This window comes from Chelonia mydas, chromosome 7 (assembly GCF_015237465.2).
Source record: "Chelonia mydas isolate rCheMyd1 chromosome 7, rCheMyd1.pri.v2, whole genome shotgun sequence".
Lineage (NCBI taxonomy): Eukaryota > Metazoa > Chordata > Testudines > Cheloniidae > Chelonia > Chelonia mydas.
In genome coordinates this window covers 47,133,422-47,149,479 of record NC_057853.1, presented here as the reverse complement: position 1 = coordinate 47,149,479, position 16,058 = coordinate 47,133,422, and the positions used below count along the sequence as shown (strand labels likewise).

At 54.7% G+C, this 16,058-nt stretch overlaps 2 protein-coding genes across 2 annotated transcripts in view; one reads left to right on the top strand and one right to left on the bottom strand.

The window, feature by feature from the left end:
* RASSF1 (Ras association domain family member 1) overlaps positions 1-3,397 on the bottom strand; it is a 29,474-nt gene extending 26,077 nt beyond the window's left edge. Inside the window, exon 1 of the mRNA XM_027824320.3 lies at positions 2,977-3,397. Coding sequence (XP_027680121.1) covers positions 2,977-3,298 — 322 coding nt within the window. The 5' untranslated portion in view covers positions 3,299-3,397. The remainder of the gene's footprint in view (positions 1-2,976) is intronic.
* A 432-nt stretch (positions 3,398-3,829) lies between these two features.
* On the top strand, positions 3,830-12,448 carry LOC114019976. The gene is made up of 4 exons (XM_037904927.2): positions 3,830-3,949; positions 10,108-10,374; positions 11,116-11,232; positions 12,112-12,448. The coding sequence occupies exons 2-4, from the start codon at positions 10,183-10,185 to the stop codon at positions 12,139-12,141; spliced, it is 339 nt and encodes a 112-aa protein (XP_037760855.1). The 5' UTR covers positions 3,830-3,949; positions 10,108-10,182; the 3' UTR covers positions 12,142-12,448.
* Positions 12,449-16,058: the final 3,610 nt, after the last annotated feature.

Here is a 16,058-nt window from a genome sequence, read left to right as displayed (position 1 = left end):
CACCAGCCTCTGCCTCTTCTAGCAGGAGGAGGAATTTGGGAGCCAGCAAATGGTTCCATTCCCTCCCTGTCCCAGGCTGGGCAAGTCGGCCCTGCCTCAGTGTTACTGTCCCCCCAGAGAGATCTTCCAGCTCCACATCACTGAAATGCAGCTGCCTCTGAGGCAGAATGCAGCAGCTGTTCGACACCACACAGCGATGCCACCCAAGCCTTTGGGATAGAAATGGAACCTGTTCTTCTGTGGAGAAGACTGAAGAGGGATTCAGGGGAGGCAGATTGTAACATCGCCGAAGGAGGGACCTGGCCAAGCCCTTAAGGTTAATACCCTCAGTCTTGCAGACAGTGCCCCACCATCTTTAATGCTCGCAAGCAGGCAGGGCCTCAGGTTCTCGCAGCAGAGCTCTACTCCCTGGCTTAGAGGGAAGGGTGCCCCCTTCCTGCAGCACCTTGGATTTCCCTAAGAGTGTCTCTCATCCAGCCCAGCTCTGCCTGGCTTGCAGGATCAGAAGAGATCCCAGCTTGACACGCTATGGCTGGAGGAGAGCCTTGGTCTGTCTGTGCCACTGGGGCCTTGCACCCACACCTGCCTAGTGCCAGCACAGCATGGCAAACAGATAGAGGTAAAGAACCCATTAACCCAAGGGCTTCCTCCCACACCCACGCTTCCTGTGATTGGCAGGCGACCAAGCCCTTCAATTCTTACTGACAGCTGCACCTGGCTGGCCGGGGGTTCCCGACCTGCTGTGCATCTGCTGGGAACTCCAGACCCCACAGTGCCAGGGCTGGGGTTTAAACACTTCCGAGTGGAGCTTTCATGCTCTCCTCACCCACACCAGTGCTGCATCCGGGGGCCCTCTAGCTACAGCGGCTGGCTGTGGTTCTCTCCCAACGGTGCTGAGCGCTGGTCAGAAGAAGATGACTGGAGATGAGCATAGGGAACCATCTCCCCTTCCCCACAGTGCCCCCAGGGCTGCATTCGCAGGGCTCCCTAGGAGCCCAGGGGACAACTGGGAGCTCCTGGGTGTTGGGTAAAGCACCATTGGGAGATGAAAAGGAGTACTTGTGGCACCTTAGAGACTAACCAATTTATTTGAGCATAAGCTTTCGTGAACTACAGCTCACTTCATCGGATGCATACTGTGGAAAGTGTAGAAGATCTTATTATATACACACAAAGCATGAGAAAATATACCTCCTCCCACCCCACTCTCCTGCTGGTAATAGCTTATCTAAAGTGATCACTCTCTTTACAATGTGTATGATAATCAAGTTGGGCCACTCTGAGTTTGTGGGGGGGGGGGGGGGTGAGAAAACCTGGATTTGTGCTGGAAATGGCCCAACTTGATTATCATACACATTGTAAGGAGAGTGATCACTTTAGATAAGCTATTACCAGCAGGAGAGTGGGGTGGGAGGAGGTATATTTTCTCATGCTTTGAGTGTATATAATAAGATCTTCTACACTTTCCACAGTATGCATCCGATGAAGTGAGCTGTAGCTCACGAAAGCTTATGCTCAAATAAATTGGTTAGTCTCTAAGGTGCCACAAGTACTCCTTTTCTTTTTGCGAATACAGACTAACACGGCTGTTACTCTGAAACCTGTCATTGTGAGATGGTGCCCCAGGGCAGCTTTCGCACCATGCGGGCAGACCCCAATGCCATGTGTGTGTGTGTGTGGAGGGGGGGAGTCCCACATACCCATGGGATTGCCATTCTCACAGGCCCTGGGCTGGCTCTGAGTCCTGAGGGCTCTGAAGTCTTCACATGGCTAGCTAATTTCCTCTGTGCACCATTGTGTAATCACCAGCAGGGGGAGCCCGTTGGGATGATAGGGTGACTTGGCCAGGTCGCTAGGCCTGGGTGTGATAACACTGCAAAATGACCCACAGCAGTAAGCTCTGCTCGGCGGAACAGAGAGTTTGCTGTGCGTGATGATCTCAAACGTCATCAGCCTAGAACTGACCTTACTATGGGGCCAGGACATGCAGGACCTGGCCCCAGCTCCATGCATGAGCTAGCACTCGTCCCACTGTGGAGTCTGCGCTTTGTGCTTAGCCCAGAGCAGGCCAGGAGCTGCTGAGCTGGATTGGGGGAGGCAGCAAAGTGCTGGCCGCTGTGGGGACTGTTCTGTTCATTCCCTCTGAAGCACCTGGCACTGGCCACTGTCACAGGCATGATACCGGGCTAGGTGAACCATTGGTCTGACCCAGTATGGCCATTCTTATATGTTTGAAGAGCTGAGCCCTGAGTTCATCCCAGGCAGAGTGAGGTCTGGAGAGAGGTGAGTGTCCCAGAACTGGGCTGCTCACACCAGCTCACAGGCCCCACACGTGGCCCACCCCATGTGGCCTGGCAGCCACGCGGATACGGGATGATGCATGGCCTGGCACTGATTCTTTGGCTAGCGGAGCCAGGTGTTGGGCACTATGCTGTCCCTAGCTGGAGCACGGCAGGGGAAGGGTCCTGCCATCCCCTCAACCAGAGAGGAGAGCCAGGGAGAGAACAGAGGAGGAAAGGAAGTCTCCTGCCCTCTCTCAGGCTACAAGGGGACCCCTGGGTGGGTTGGGGCAGGAGGCCTGTGCCCTGAGCCACTGCCTGAACTCTGGGAAGGAGGAAGATGTAGACCCCTGGTTCCTGCCCCTCACTTCCTCTCCTGGCTCCTGCTCTCCAGGCTTTGGCAGGGGAACTGGAGGGCAGCCTGAGCAGCTGACAGACTATGGCTGCTCCCTTCTCCACCAGAAGGGACAGGGCTCTCCGTCCCCAGCCCCAGATGGATGCCTCTGGCCTGACTACTGGGAAAGGTGCCAGGCTGAGACAAATGCCCCTGCCGAAAGCCCACCCCCCATCAATGGGCCTCAGAGCAGTACGGGGCGGGGGTCCCTCTGCTGGGTTAACAAGAAGGGGCCAACAACCCAGCCTCGGCCAGTCCCGCTGCCTGCGCCCCCCTGCAGGGGAGGCCCGCTGCGGTACTCACGGGCGCACTGCAGGCTCTTCCGGGGGCCCCCCCAGACGAAATCTCCGCACAGGTCGCACCAGGTCTGCTGGCCGCGGGTGCAGGGCCGGAAGGCGTGGCCCTCGCCCAGCTGGCCCGTCAGCCGGGGGTCGTTCTGCCCGCCCAGCAGGCGGATCTGCCGCACGCGGCTCAGGAGCTCGGGCACCTTGCCGGGCGTGATGCGCAGGGCGTTGGTGCGCTCCAGGCGCACGGGGCGCTCCGGGGTGCCCCGGGTCAGGTCGATCCGCTTCTCCAGCTCTAGGTTCTTCAGCTCGATCATCTCCTGGGCCGGGGCCGCGGCCATGGCCCCGGGGAGCGCAGCGAGGGGGGCCCAGGGCAGAGCCCCTCCGGCGATGGCACTGGGGTGGGGGAAGCCTCAGCGCGAAGCCCGGCCCCCGGCCCTCCCTTCCTCTGTCTGCCTCGCTCCCCTTTTCAGCCCGCCCGGCTCTTTCCTCCCCGCCCCCTGGGTTTGAACGAGGCGCAACCTCCGCGCAGACACTGGCGGGGATCGCCGCGACGTTCCCGCCGGCCCCTGGCTCTCCTCGGCCGGGACGCGTCGCCCCAGCACCGCTCAGCGGGGCCGCTTTGTGCTGGGGGGTGCCCCGGATTCGCCTGGTTCATCTCGCTCCGTCACACGGGCGGAAACACCCCGCAGCGGCTGGGTCTGCGAGCGCAGCGGTCCCGGCTGTGCGCCCCGGGCTCCCGCTGGAGTTGCTGCCCGCGCCTCGGAGCCCCCGAGGAGGGAAGGACCGGGCGGGAGCGCGGGGCAGATTCACACGGAGACCGTGGCGGGGCCGTGGGAGGGGCCGTCCTCCCCCGGCAAAGGGGGGACGAACTGAGCGGAGAGCCCAGAAATAACCCCGCGGGCGGCAGGAAAAGCGGTGCCCGGCTGCCCTGGCATCCCAGCGCGCCCCCGAGGCTGCCGTGGCAGGATCAGCCCCCAGCCCGGCTGGAGGTTCGTTTCCTGCCGTTCCCAGAGCGACGCCTGCGGGCCTGCGCCGGGCGCCTGCACTGGGGAAGGGGAGAGAGCAGGCGGGGCCCCCCGAGAGAGAAACTCGGGGCTGCTTGGGGCCCTTCGGAAAGCTGGCTGAGGGAGTGGGCTGGGCCTTGGCTCTTAACCCTTTGTGGGGCAGGGTCCCTGCAGCGGCCTGGGTCAGCCCCTGGTGTCCAGCAGCAGGGTTAGGGAGCAGGACTGGTAGGTCTGGTGCAGGGATTTCCCTACACCCCCTGAATTTACCCAGCACCCCCCAGTTTTGTGAACTAGTTACATGCAGTGTTGCCAATTGAGTGGTTGTTTGGAAACTTGAATTGAAATTGAAACGTTAATATGCACTTTAAAAGCATATACAGTGTATGATAAAATATGTGTATCTGAAAAAGTATAATAGATTTGAGAAGTATGAACATAGACTAGCTTCCGTATCCCGCTGTTGTTTTTTATGCCAATGTCAGTGCATTCATTCTGGTGATGTTGGCCAACCTAATAATTTCAAATGATGATTTGTAAGCAAAGTCTAAATGAGCTCTCCCTGGCAGCTAGTGATGAGCTGGGGGGGAAGGCTTCAGGACCAGATTGTATTTACATTCACACCTAATTTACCTAGGTATCCAGCAAACAGAGCTGTGTTGCCCAAGTGATAGATTTTGGCTGGGGTTGGGTTACAAATCACTTGAATGCTGGGGGGGGAGGGGGGATGTTGTTGTTCTTATTGTAGGAGTAAAGGGCAGTAGAACCGTACTTAGCCTGTGCTGATTGAGGGCATCAGGAGAGAGGGTGGGGACAGGTGTTTTGCTTGATGGTCTGCCGGAGTCCCAAGGACGATTTGACCTGCCCCTCTCCACAGTTTAAAGACAGAGCTGATTAGGCTCCATAGATAGTCTTTGTTCTGTTAGGTTTCAGAGTAACAGCCATGTTAGTCTGTATTCGCAAAAAGAAAAGGGAGAGAGGGCAGGGTGAGGGGAGAAAGCAGGATGCTCCCACCCTGCTCTGACCCACTGCCATCTTCCAGAGGGAAATGCCCCTGGCTGGCACAGGAGGCCCATCGCCTGAGCTGGGTAGCCCTCAGCTTTACCAAATTCAATTCCAGTTTGCAGCATCATGACCCACCTTCTCCTCACCTGTACTGCAGAGCAAGGGAGTGGCCCTGGCCCTTCACTAGCTACCATCCCCTGCCCTCCCCAATAGGATGCACTGCTGCAGCCTACCTCCTCCGTACACTCGTGCTGTAAGTTTGAACCCTCTGTTCCAAGCCAAGATGCTCCTTGGGAATTCAGTAGCTGGGCTTGCTGTGCCGTCCCTCCCAGGCCACCTGAGGAAGAGAGCTGGCCCCAGCCAAAGCAGGGAGCATGCCTCAAGGGGTGGGTGATGTCCCAGTTTGGACAGGGTGCTTCATGCCTGAGAAAAGCTGGAATGAAGCAGGCCATAAAGAGGGATAGGACCAGAGAGGTGACCTATCATCACTGAGGCCCAGCAAAGAGAGGAAACAGCTAAGCTGCGTGTAGATAGAGGGAGCTGCCTTGGGAGGGGGCCCACCCTGCTTAGCCCCACTTTTAGCATTAGGATCAGCAGAGTCTCTTGAGAGCCAGCAAGTAGCTCAGCTGCAAGTTAGAGCTGCAGGAGGTCCCAGTCCCTGTGTGACCCCACGCAGGGAACCTGTGGCGGGTCATCCCACAGGAGAAGGGAACAGAGATGCCCGCCTCGACTCCCAGGTAGACAGCCTCTGGAGTGAGTCGTGCAGGGAGTAGACTGGCCCTTGCAGAAGACCCCGGATCAGGGGGGAAGGAGAGTGTTTGATGTACTGGACTTGGGTCCTTTTGAGGAAATAAAACAGGACTGGTTCTGTGGTGCACAGGCCGCTGCGAGAGCCCATTGGCTTACACAGAGCCCCTGGCATGATGGGTGGGATCTGGAGGACGTTTCCAGCTGCCCCTTCCTCTTGCCACCGGACCAGTTAAGACAAACATCTTCCAGTGTCAGTGAGCTCTGTTGATTAGCTCCTCCAGTGCCCCCCACATCCCCTGCCTGTCTTGCCCTCCCTAATCTGCCCCCCAACCTAAGACAGAGGTTGAGCCCAGTCCACGGTGAAGTGCGGTCACCCCCAGCTGGACATGGGTCATCTGGTTCAGGCTTTAGGTCACTTTTCCATGAAACCCATTGGCACGCCAACTTTGGTGTCTTCTTTTTGTGGCCTCTTTGGAAAACTTTTGCTTGAATCCTTGTGCTGGTGACTTGGAGCCTTAGGGGAAGTTGCATGGCCTGTGGTATGTGGGAGGTCAGACTAGACAATCACAATAGTGCCAGCTGGCCTTGGCATCTCTGAATCTAAGCTTGGAGTCCAACCCGGGCAGCCACATCTCCTTGCCCTGCAGGCACTCCCGGAACTGATTAAGGGTGTGTATGTGTGATTCATTCAGTCCAGGGCCCTGCTGTAGAGCAGTTTCTGGGGACTGATTCACTAGGACAATGCTTCCCCACCTTCCTCACTTTGGCTGATGAAAGGGGGAAGAAGAGGACAGAGAGAAGTGGAGGAGGGAGAACTTGGCCCATAAAGTCGCTCACTGAACGTAAGTAGCTCCAGCTGATCTGGGTGCTGGAATCTTATCCCCATCCTCTTGCCAGCTGCACAAACCCTGGTGCTGCTCCAGCTGCTGAGAGGTCAGGCTAGCTGCATCTCAAGTCCAGAACTGCTTGTTGCCAGTGGTCACCATGGCATCGCAGTACAAAAACAACAGTCAGCTGTAAAGACTGTCTGGTTTCAATGGAAAAAAATCAAGCCAGAGAGATGGGTGGACCCAGGCAAACCAGAGGAGAGTGTCCCAGGGGCACTGGTTGTGGGTTCTTGCTGGCACTAAAATAGAAATGAAGAGATCCAAAAATATCCCAGCAAGAGTCTAAAATCGCTCCCAGGAAGAATCATTTCTGGGGCGAGAGTACCAGGGAATGGTTAATGTTTAGGAGGAATTTAAAAGTCAGCACCAGTTCAGGGAGAACAAGAATAAAAGGCAATTTCCCTCTCCCTCCATGTGTTCTTGGCCTGATCCATCCAGGCCTTGGAAAGATGATTTCCCTGTGACCAGACTTCAAGCTCTACAGTACTAACCTGAGGTATTAAAAACTCCCATGCTGGGCTGACACAGTCCAAGTACATGCAGGGGATAAAAGAGTGTTAGCTGCAACACTAAACATTTAAACACATTACTCCTGATTCTAGCACTAGTGTAAATACAGTCAGTGCCTGGGAATCAGTGGTGATCTTTGTCCAGTGTAAATCTGGAGTCACTCTGCTGATTACTGTAGCCTGACTCTAGATTTGGCTTGAGTGTCCTCTAGACTTGCTCCCTACCTATAATGTGGGTTTCAGGCTGTTCTGGGCAGCTCGCATCCCACAGGCAAATCACACCAGCAAAGCCCATGTTTTAGCCGTGTTGATCCCTGGTTCTCTCAATAGAGTTTTATGCTCTGTGTAAATAGGGCCTAATCCTGTAATTCCATAGCACTGGAAAAGGGGGAAGCAGTTCCTGCCTTACCTCTCTGCTGAGATCAGCTTATGTCCTGAAGCATGAGGACTGATAGCCCCAATCATTTATCCTTCTAGCCCAAGCCAGCCATTTAAATACATCACACAAAACCAGCTCCCTCACCTGAGAGTGCAATTCACTAGCTGCTTTCTCATCCTCTTACAGAGGATGCAGCAAAGCCAGCCAAGGCCCTATCTGTTTTCTACGGGGCAAACCAGCCCCACTGAGTTCTGCTCACAGCTAGGAGGGTGATGCAAAGCATGAATGGCAGCTGGGGCCTAATCCTGAGAGTTGCTGAACATCCACCATTCCCAGCCAAGCTGACTTCAAAACACCAGACCTATGGCAGAAAAGGCCAGTGCTCTAACTGGGCACAGTGGGTCCTGTTCTTCCACAGCTGGGCTCAGGGGAGAAGTGGGCCTCAGTAGCATCCAGCTACTGTCGAAGAGGCAGGGATAGGTCCCACCTGTGGATCGCTGAGTCATCAGTGAAGAGGCAGCTTTTGAGCAGAGGCCTGACAGAAGCTACCATGCAATGTCCAGCAGAACCAGTTGTGTGCATTGATCCAAAGCACTGGACTGGCACATGGCAGCGCACAGCTCTCCATTCCAGTGCTGGCCAAGGCAGCCCAGTCCACCCCGCTCAAAAGGATCGAGATGATACTGCACGAACATCCTTCTTCTGTGGCCTGTAGCTCAGCTTCCCCTTCTTTCCTTCCTTGGTGGCTTGTTTACAAGATGATAAACTCTGGTTTGCTGATACAGGGCTTCCTTAGCAGGGAAGGGGGTGTGAATGCAAAGAAGAGGCTGATAAGGGGAAGGAATTTATTATTCAGCAGCATGTACAAACCAGGTCCTCAGTTCCCTGCCAGAGAACAATACTCAGCGCTTTGGTGGATGACAAAACGCAGCGGGCTATCACTATGCTCATTTTTACCGATGGGGCAACCGAAGCACAGAGAGACGACAGTTACCTTTTCCGTACCTGGCGTTCTTCGAGATGTGGTCGCTCAAGTGCATTCCGCAATAGGTGTGCGTGCTTGGCACATGCACCGGTGCCAGAAGTTTTCCCCCTAGCAGTAGCCGTAGGGGAGTGTCCCTCGAGACCCCTGGAGTGGCGGCTCCATGGTGTGGTATAAGGGGCGCTGTGTGCTCCCCCCACCTTCAGTTCATTCTTGTTAGACAACTCCAACAGAGGGGAAGGAGGGCAGGATGTGGAATGGACGTGAGCAACACATCTCGAAGAACACCAGTTCAGGAAACGGGAACAGTCTTTTCTTCTTCGAGTGATTGCTCATGTGCATTCCACAATAGGTGATTCCAAGCTATATCTGTTGGAGGTGGGTAGGAGTTCACAGACACTTGGGATAGAGTACAGCTCTGCCGAACCCAGCGTCCTCCCTGGTTTGGGAGATGATTACAAAATGCGAGGTGAAAGCATGAACCGAAGACCATGGGTCAGCCCTACAAATGTCCTGAATGGGGACATGGGCCAGAAAGGCAGCCAACAAGGCTTGTGCCCTAGTCAAGTGCACCCTCACAGTCGGTGGCAGGGGGACTCCCGCCAGGTCGTAACAGGTACGAATACAAGAGGTGATCCAGTTGGAGAGCCACTGAGTGGAGATCGGCCGACCTCTCATGCATTTGGCTGAGGCAATGAAAAGCTGCAAGGACTTCCTGAATGGCTTTATATGTTCTAGGTAAAAGGCTAGAGCCCACCTCACATCCAGCATGTGGAGGCGGTGCTCCTCACTGGACACATGGGGCTTGGGACAGAGCACTGGCAGGAAAATGTCCTGACCCATATGGTAGGTGGAGACCACCTTGGGGAGGAACGAGGAATGTGGTTGGCGCTGGACCTTTTCCTTACGGAACACAGTGTATGGGTGTTCAGAGGTCAGGGCCCAGAGCTCCGAAACCCATCTAGCAAATGTGATCACCACCAGGAAGGTAGCTTCCACAAGAGGTGAGACCAGGAGCATGTAGCTAGCAGTTTAAATGGGGGACCTGTCAACCTGGTCAGCACCAAGTTCAGGTCCCACTTAGGGGACTGGGAGCCTAACATATGGGAAGAGACGCTCCAAACCCCTAAGGAATTGGCCAGTCAAAGCATGGGAGAACACTGTGTGGCCCTGCACCGGTGGGTGGAAGGCCTATATGGCTGCCAAGTGCACCTTGACAGACCAGGACGCTAGACCTTGGGCTCTAAGGTGAAGGAGATAGTCTAAAATGAGCTGAATCGGAGTGGCCACAGGCAAAACGCCTTGATCAGCTGCTCACCGGGAAAACCGAGACCACTTTGCCAGGTAGGCCTGACGTGTGGAAGGCTGTCTGCTTTCCGGGAGGATGTGCTGAACCCCTTCCAGGCAAGTCCTCTCCTCCTGGCCTAACCATTGAGCAGCCACGCCGTGAGGTGGAGTGCTGATAGGTTGGGGTGGAGGCAGTGGCCCTGGTCCTGGGATAGCAGGTCCGGGAGGGATGCAACAGCCATGGTGGGGCAACTGCCAGGCTCGTGAGAGTCCCGTGCCAATGCTGCCTGGGCCACGCCAGGGCAATCAGAAGGACCCAGGCTCTGTCTGTTTTTATCTTCTCCAAGACATTGCCGATCAGCGGGATCGGGGGGAAGGCATAGAGAAGCTGACCCACCCAGGATAGGAGGAAGGCATTGGAGATGGTGCCCTTGCCCAACCCCCCCAAGAGCAGAAGCGGAGACACCGGTGGTTCTGCCATGTCACAAACAGGTCCACCTGGGGAGTGCCCCACATTTGGAAAATGCTGTGCACCACCTCTGGGTGTAGCAACCACTCGTGCTGAGAGGAGAAGTCTTGGCTCAGGCGATCCGCTCGAGAGTTCCGGGCGCCTGGTAAGTGGTGGGCTTCCAGGCAAATATCGTGGGCTATACAGAGGTCCCACAGCCTGAGGGCTTCTTGACAGAGGAGCAGGCCTCTCGCCTTGCCTGTTGATGGAAAACATTGAGGCAGTGTTGTCTTTGAGAACCTTGACCACTCTGCCCTCCAGGTGCGCGTGGAAGGCCACGCATGCCAGACGGACTGCCCTGAGCTCCTTGACATTTATATATAGGGCAAGGTCCCGTGCGGACTACAGACCTTGGGTCTGAATGTTCCCCACACGGGCTCCCCACCCTATGTCCGACGCATCGGACACCAGGTCCACGGATGGGGGCTGGCCATCTGTGGAGCCATCCGTGGAGCCATCCATGGAGCATGAACAGGACCCCGCGGAGCATGTTCCCCAGGGAGAACCACCATCGAAGAGACGTGATCATCGGTTTGGGCACAGTGAGGACTTTGTCCATCCTGTCTCTAGACTGGGAGAACACCGAGGCCAACCAGAGCTGGGGTGGCCTCATCCTGAGTCTGGTGTGGTGAATCACATATGTACACGTTGACATGTGACCCAGAAGCTGGAGGCACGCTTTGGCTGGGGTCACAGGGAACCTTGTGACTGTGCTGATGAGCTCCCTTAGGGTCTCGAATCTGTCCAGTGGGAGGGAGGCCCTGGCCGCTGTCATGTCCAGGACTGCCCCAATAGACCCGGTGCAGCACACAGAGTTTAACATGGACTTGGTGTCGTTTGCCAACAGGCCCAGAGTGTTGCACATGGACAGAAGTGCTACAGGACCCCGCACCTGCAACCTGGAGCTGCCCTTGACCAGCCAGTTGTCGAGATAGGGGAAGATCTGGACCCCGCGGCGTCTGAGGTAGGCCGCAACCACAGACATGCACTTTGTGAATACCCTGGGAGCAGTGGACAGGCCAAATGGGAGGACCGTAAATTGGTAGTGTTCCTGCCCAACTGTGAAATGGAGGAAACGTCTGTGTCCCTCAAATATATGAATGTGGAAGTACACATCCGGCAGATCGAGGGTGGCGTACTAGTCCCCAGAATCCAGGGAAGGGATGATGAAGGCCAGAGAGACTATGTGAAACTTGAGTTTTACCATGTACTAATTCAGGCCTCGCAGGTCCAGGATGGCCTGAGCCCCCCCTCTGGCCTTCAGGATAAGGAAGTAGTGGGAGTAGAAGCCCTTGCATCTGAACTCCTCCAGTACCACCTCCACTGCTCCTAGGCCAAGAAGCCACCCCACCTCCTGCTTGAGCAGGGCCTCATGAGAGGGGTCCCTAAGAAGGGACAGGGATGGAGGGAGGGTGGGTGGGTGGGGTAGAGGTAAACTGGAGGGGCTAGCCCCGGGAGATGGTGTTGAGAAACCATCAGTCTGAGGTCAGCCACGACCACTCTGAGAGAAAAGCACACAACCGGTTGGAGAAGGGAAGCTTTATTGCATGTGGATCCCTGGTATGAACTGGTAAGTAGCCCCCAGGCATCCCACTTTGCGCCCCAACCTGGGCCCTTCAAGGGTAAACAGGCAGGAGACTGGGATTGCCTCTGCGGGCATTTCTTGTAGTCCCTTGCCTTTTTATAAGGGGGCTCATATTTAGAGTGGGTGGCCTGGGATGGGAGCCTGCTCTGACTTAAACTTGGTCCTGGCCGGGGCCGGGACATAGAGGCCAAGGGTCTTAAGGGTTGTGAGTGAATCTTTCAGGCCGTGCAATTTCACGTCCCTCTATTCCACAAATAGGGCCTTGCCATCAAACGGAAGGTCCTGTAAGGAGTTCTGTGCCTCGCTGGACAGCCCAGACAGCAGGAGCCACGACGTCCTCCTCATGGACACCGCGGAGGCATAGACCTTGCAGCCGTATCTGCGGCATCTGAAGCTGCCTGAAGGGCCACCATAGCAGCAGCCATACCCTCCTCCAGCAGAGCCTTGAACCCCTTTTTTGTCACACTCTTAGAGGGAGTCCTCAAATTTGGGCAGAGAGCCCCACAAATTGAACTCCTATCTCCCCAGTAGGGCTTAGTGGTTCACGACCCTCAGTTGGAAACTTGAGGACGAATAAACCTTCCGCCCGAATAGATCCAGTCTCCTCGAGTCTTTATTCTTAGGAGATGGGGCTGGTTTTTCCACAATAGGTGCAGGGGTACTGGGCTCCTTGGCCGGCACCATGGTACCAATGGGCCCCAACGTGGCCCCCGATGCAGCCCCTGGTGGTGGCTTGCTTGGTGGCCGGTGTCTCAGAGAGACCATTGGCCTCCCTTTCTCAACCTCCCAGGAAGGAGTCGGTGGAGTGTTCATCCCCGGTTCTGCACCCAGAGGGGGACCAAGTGGTGGGACCTGCGGCACCAGTGGGTATGCAGAGTACTGCGCTCCCATCCTCATCCTCATCCTCCCCGGATGAGCTGATCAAGGCTCCTCTTCCACCTGTCCCACAGGAGGACTCTAATGCCCACCAGGAACTGTTGAAAAGGGTGGCATCAAGCTTCAACCTTCAAGCTGAGGAGGTGGAGGAACCCTTGGACTCCCTTTTCAATGTCCTCTCGGCTTCGGCACTGGGCAGGGTGGCTCTCCCGCTCCACGAAGGGATGCCGAAGATTTCAAATGCCTTGTGGCAAACCCCGGCTTCCTTGCCACCCATCTCTAAGAGGGCGGAACGGAATTACTTCATGCCCGCTAAGGGGCATGAATACCTGTACACCCACCCTGCTCCCAACTCCTTAGTGGTCAAGTTGGTCAATCACAGGGAGAGGCAGCACTTCCAGCACTGGTGCATGTCGTGGGCACACACACCTATTGTGGAATGTACATGAGCAATCACTCAAAAAAGGAAAAGTGACTTGCCCAAGGCCACCCATTAAATCAGTGGCAGAGCTGGGATTAGAACCCAGAGCTCTCAACTTCTAGTCTAATGCCTTATCACTTGAACCTCTCTCTGAAGAAATCGGGGTGTTACATGAAACTGGGCCAGCTAGTAAGCTTAGGGAGGACTAATGACCCACCAGAGTTTGGCAGAAAGCAGCATGTTTATTATTCTGATAGCTAAGCTCAAAAGTGGGGAGCGGGGGAGTCACACACACATTTGCATACTCACGCTCCCAGGACAGGCACAGCACGGGAGATGTCAGGATCCTTCAAGGTAAGTGTCCCACAGCGCAGCAATGGAAACGGAAGTCTTCCCAAGGCACGATGGAATGCAACGCAGCGGACCACTGGCCAGGCGGTCCGGGTGAAGGGCCTTCACAGAAGGTACAAGCTTGTGAGTGCACTCCTGACCACATGGCCCCTTCCCCTTTTAAGGACCTGCTCTACAAAGGCAGGGAGGGGACTTAAGCATCCTGACTGAAAATAGACCCACAAATTCAAAGCCCAGCTTGATCAGCTCAGGCCTTCATCTTCCAGAGCCTCATACACTGAATTTCATGTTTTGTTCGTTCAACATGTGATCTTCTGGCCAAACCTTTCAAAACTCAAGCTCTTAGAGGGCCTCAAAGATCACACAGGGCAAAAAGATCTGAGTGAAACAGGTAATGTTACAGCTGTGGTTTGCCTAAAGGTTTCCCTTACAGTGCAGAGGTCCACCCCAGAGGTGGCTGTATCTCAGCATGGAAAAGGTTCCCTTGTGTGCACTTTTGAAAAGTTAGAAGCATTTCAAAGCAGCCTGTTACTTGATTATTTCCTGCTCCACTAAACATTAAGCACCCAGATTGTAAAATCACATCATGGATGATGAGTCAACAACTTCTGACAGAGAAAGTTTGGTGGCAGCCAGTTCCCTCTTTGTTTGGTGCCCGAACATTGCCATATTTCTCTGCTCTTCCAGTTCAGCCTCTATCACATGTATGGCTAAAAGCAGGAATTTCTAAACCAGATCAATCTCAACTGGTACTTTCTAATTCCCAGTCACTGCCCTCCACACAGAAAGCGGCCGGGGGGGGGAGGGGGGGAATGTCTGTCTGTAGCCCCCGTTAGTGTGGTCTCTGAGCACCTCACAATTTTCAGTGTAGTTCTCCTGATCACTGTTCCCTCTAAGCTGTGGGTGCGCACACACAGATCCGAAACCCCTCGCACATGGCAAAACACCATGCTCACAAAAATGTGCACAGAAGCACAACAATTTGCACAGAATAAAATGCCTGTCAAAAATTAGAGGGAACATTGCTCCTGACCGTTCCTCCAGGATAGGACTGGGGCAAACCCAGGGCCAGTTGAGATGCCCGGAAGGGGTTGAGAGGGTTGAAGGAAGAGGAAGATCTAAAGTGTGGGAAGCTGGGAGAGCCTGTGATAAGAGAGCCCCTGTCCCTCTAGATTGGCCTGGCCCAGCCTGCTCTTGTTTACATTCATGCTTATCTACAAGGAAAGATTAAAGAAAATGCTGAATCTAACATCCACAAAAGAAAAACTGCTCTCTAAAGTCACAGGCTGGATCCTTCTGCCCAGCTCTTTAGAACAACAAACATCTCTGTCTAACTAGCATCTGTCCAAGAGCCGCATCCAGAAACAGGTGACGTGGGCCTCAAACACCCCCACAGGACATTTCCAGGAGTTTGACTTCCCAGCCCCACTTCCATTACCTAGTTTTTGCACATACTTGTGGTATTTCCCGTTCATTTTGCTTGTTCCATGATTGCTGACACTTGGGATTTTATCGTGAGTCTCAAGATACTTGGTGATTTTCTTAAAGCCCCAGCTCCCGGAGTCAAACGATTAACAGAGCATCTCGGCTCACACTTAAAAGAGAAGTACGTTTCTAGCCCTTGTGGTTGTGGAGAAAACCTTGATAACATGGCCACTAAAGGGTGAAAGACCAGCACTGGTTATTTTTAAAAATCTTGTTTTTTAAGCCACTCATTATTTTGGGGGCCTAATTCATGCTTTTTGAACACTGGGGAGTGGTCAGCCTCACTTTTTCTAAAGCATCAGATAGAGAGGAGACTAAGCTGAAAGTTCAGGTGAGAACAGCACAGCCTTCAGAAGAGTTCAGAGCCGGATCCAAACTTCACTGCTTTACTTATCATGGGTGGAAGCAAACCACAGCATCTAACATCTCGAGCGTTCAGGTAAGTCTGGCTCCTGATTCAACTAGCTTAGACCTATCTCTAACATCAAACCAATCTAGCAGAAGCAGCCTTCTCTCCTTTTCTGGAGGCATATTTATATAAGCCCATGGCTTCTGGGCAGGATGACCTGGGGTTCAGTGAAAGACAGACAGCCAGAGAGGCCACTTTTGCAGCTACACGATGCCCTGGGACAACTCTTGCAGGACTATTTGTTGTAACCGTCCACATGGTCATTAGCGAGACAAGGTGTATGAGCATAAGATTGTTTAGCGTAGGTAGTTAGCACATATTCTAAGGGACTGAAGCGAAGTGAAGACTCACCAGCACGGCGCCTCCTGCTGGTCGTCTTGGGAATTAGCTCAACTCCAGCCCAGAGCGCCCTCTGTTGGCTGGTGTCTCACCTGCCTCAAGCCCCGCGTCCCTTTACCTCGGGGTTCTGCCCCCAGCAGTACCCCCACACTCTGGGTTTCCCCTCCCACCTCTTAACCCACCTTGCCTCAGTGGCTACTGCCAGTCATCATCTAGCCCCCGCTCACTGGGGCAGACTGAAGTCTGTAATGGCCACTCATCATTGGCAAGGGGTTAGGACCTGCTGCCTTTGCCTATCCCCAGGCTGTATCTCTGCAGCCCCAG

Excerpts from the sequence above, each read along its gene's own strand:
- LOC114019976 (XM_037904927.2), top strand. The coding sequence starts at position 10,183 with ATGGTGCCCTTGCCCAACCCCCCCAAGAGCAGAAGCGGAGACACCGGT. Across the intron at positions 10,375-11,115 it reads TCGAGAGTTCCGGGCGCCTG|GCCCAGAGTGTTGCACATGG; the intron begins GTAAGTGGTGGG and ends GTTTGCCAACAG. Across the intron at positions 11,233-12,111 it reads TGGACCCCGCGGCGTCTGAG|GGCCTTGCCATCAAACGGAA; the intron begins GTAGGCCGCAAC and ends TTCCACAAATAG.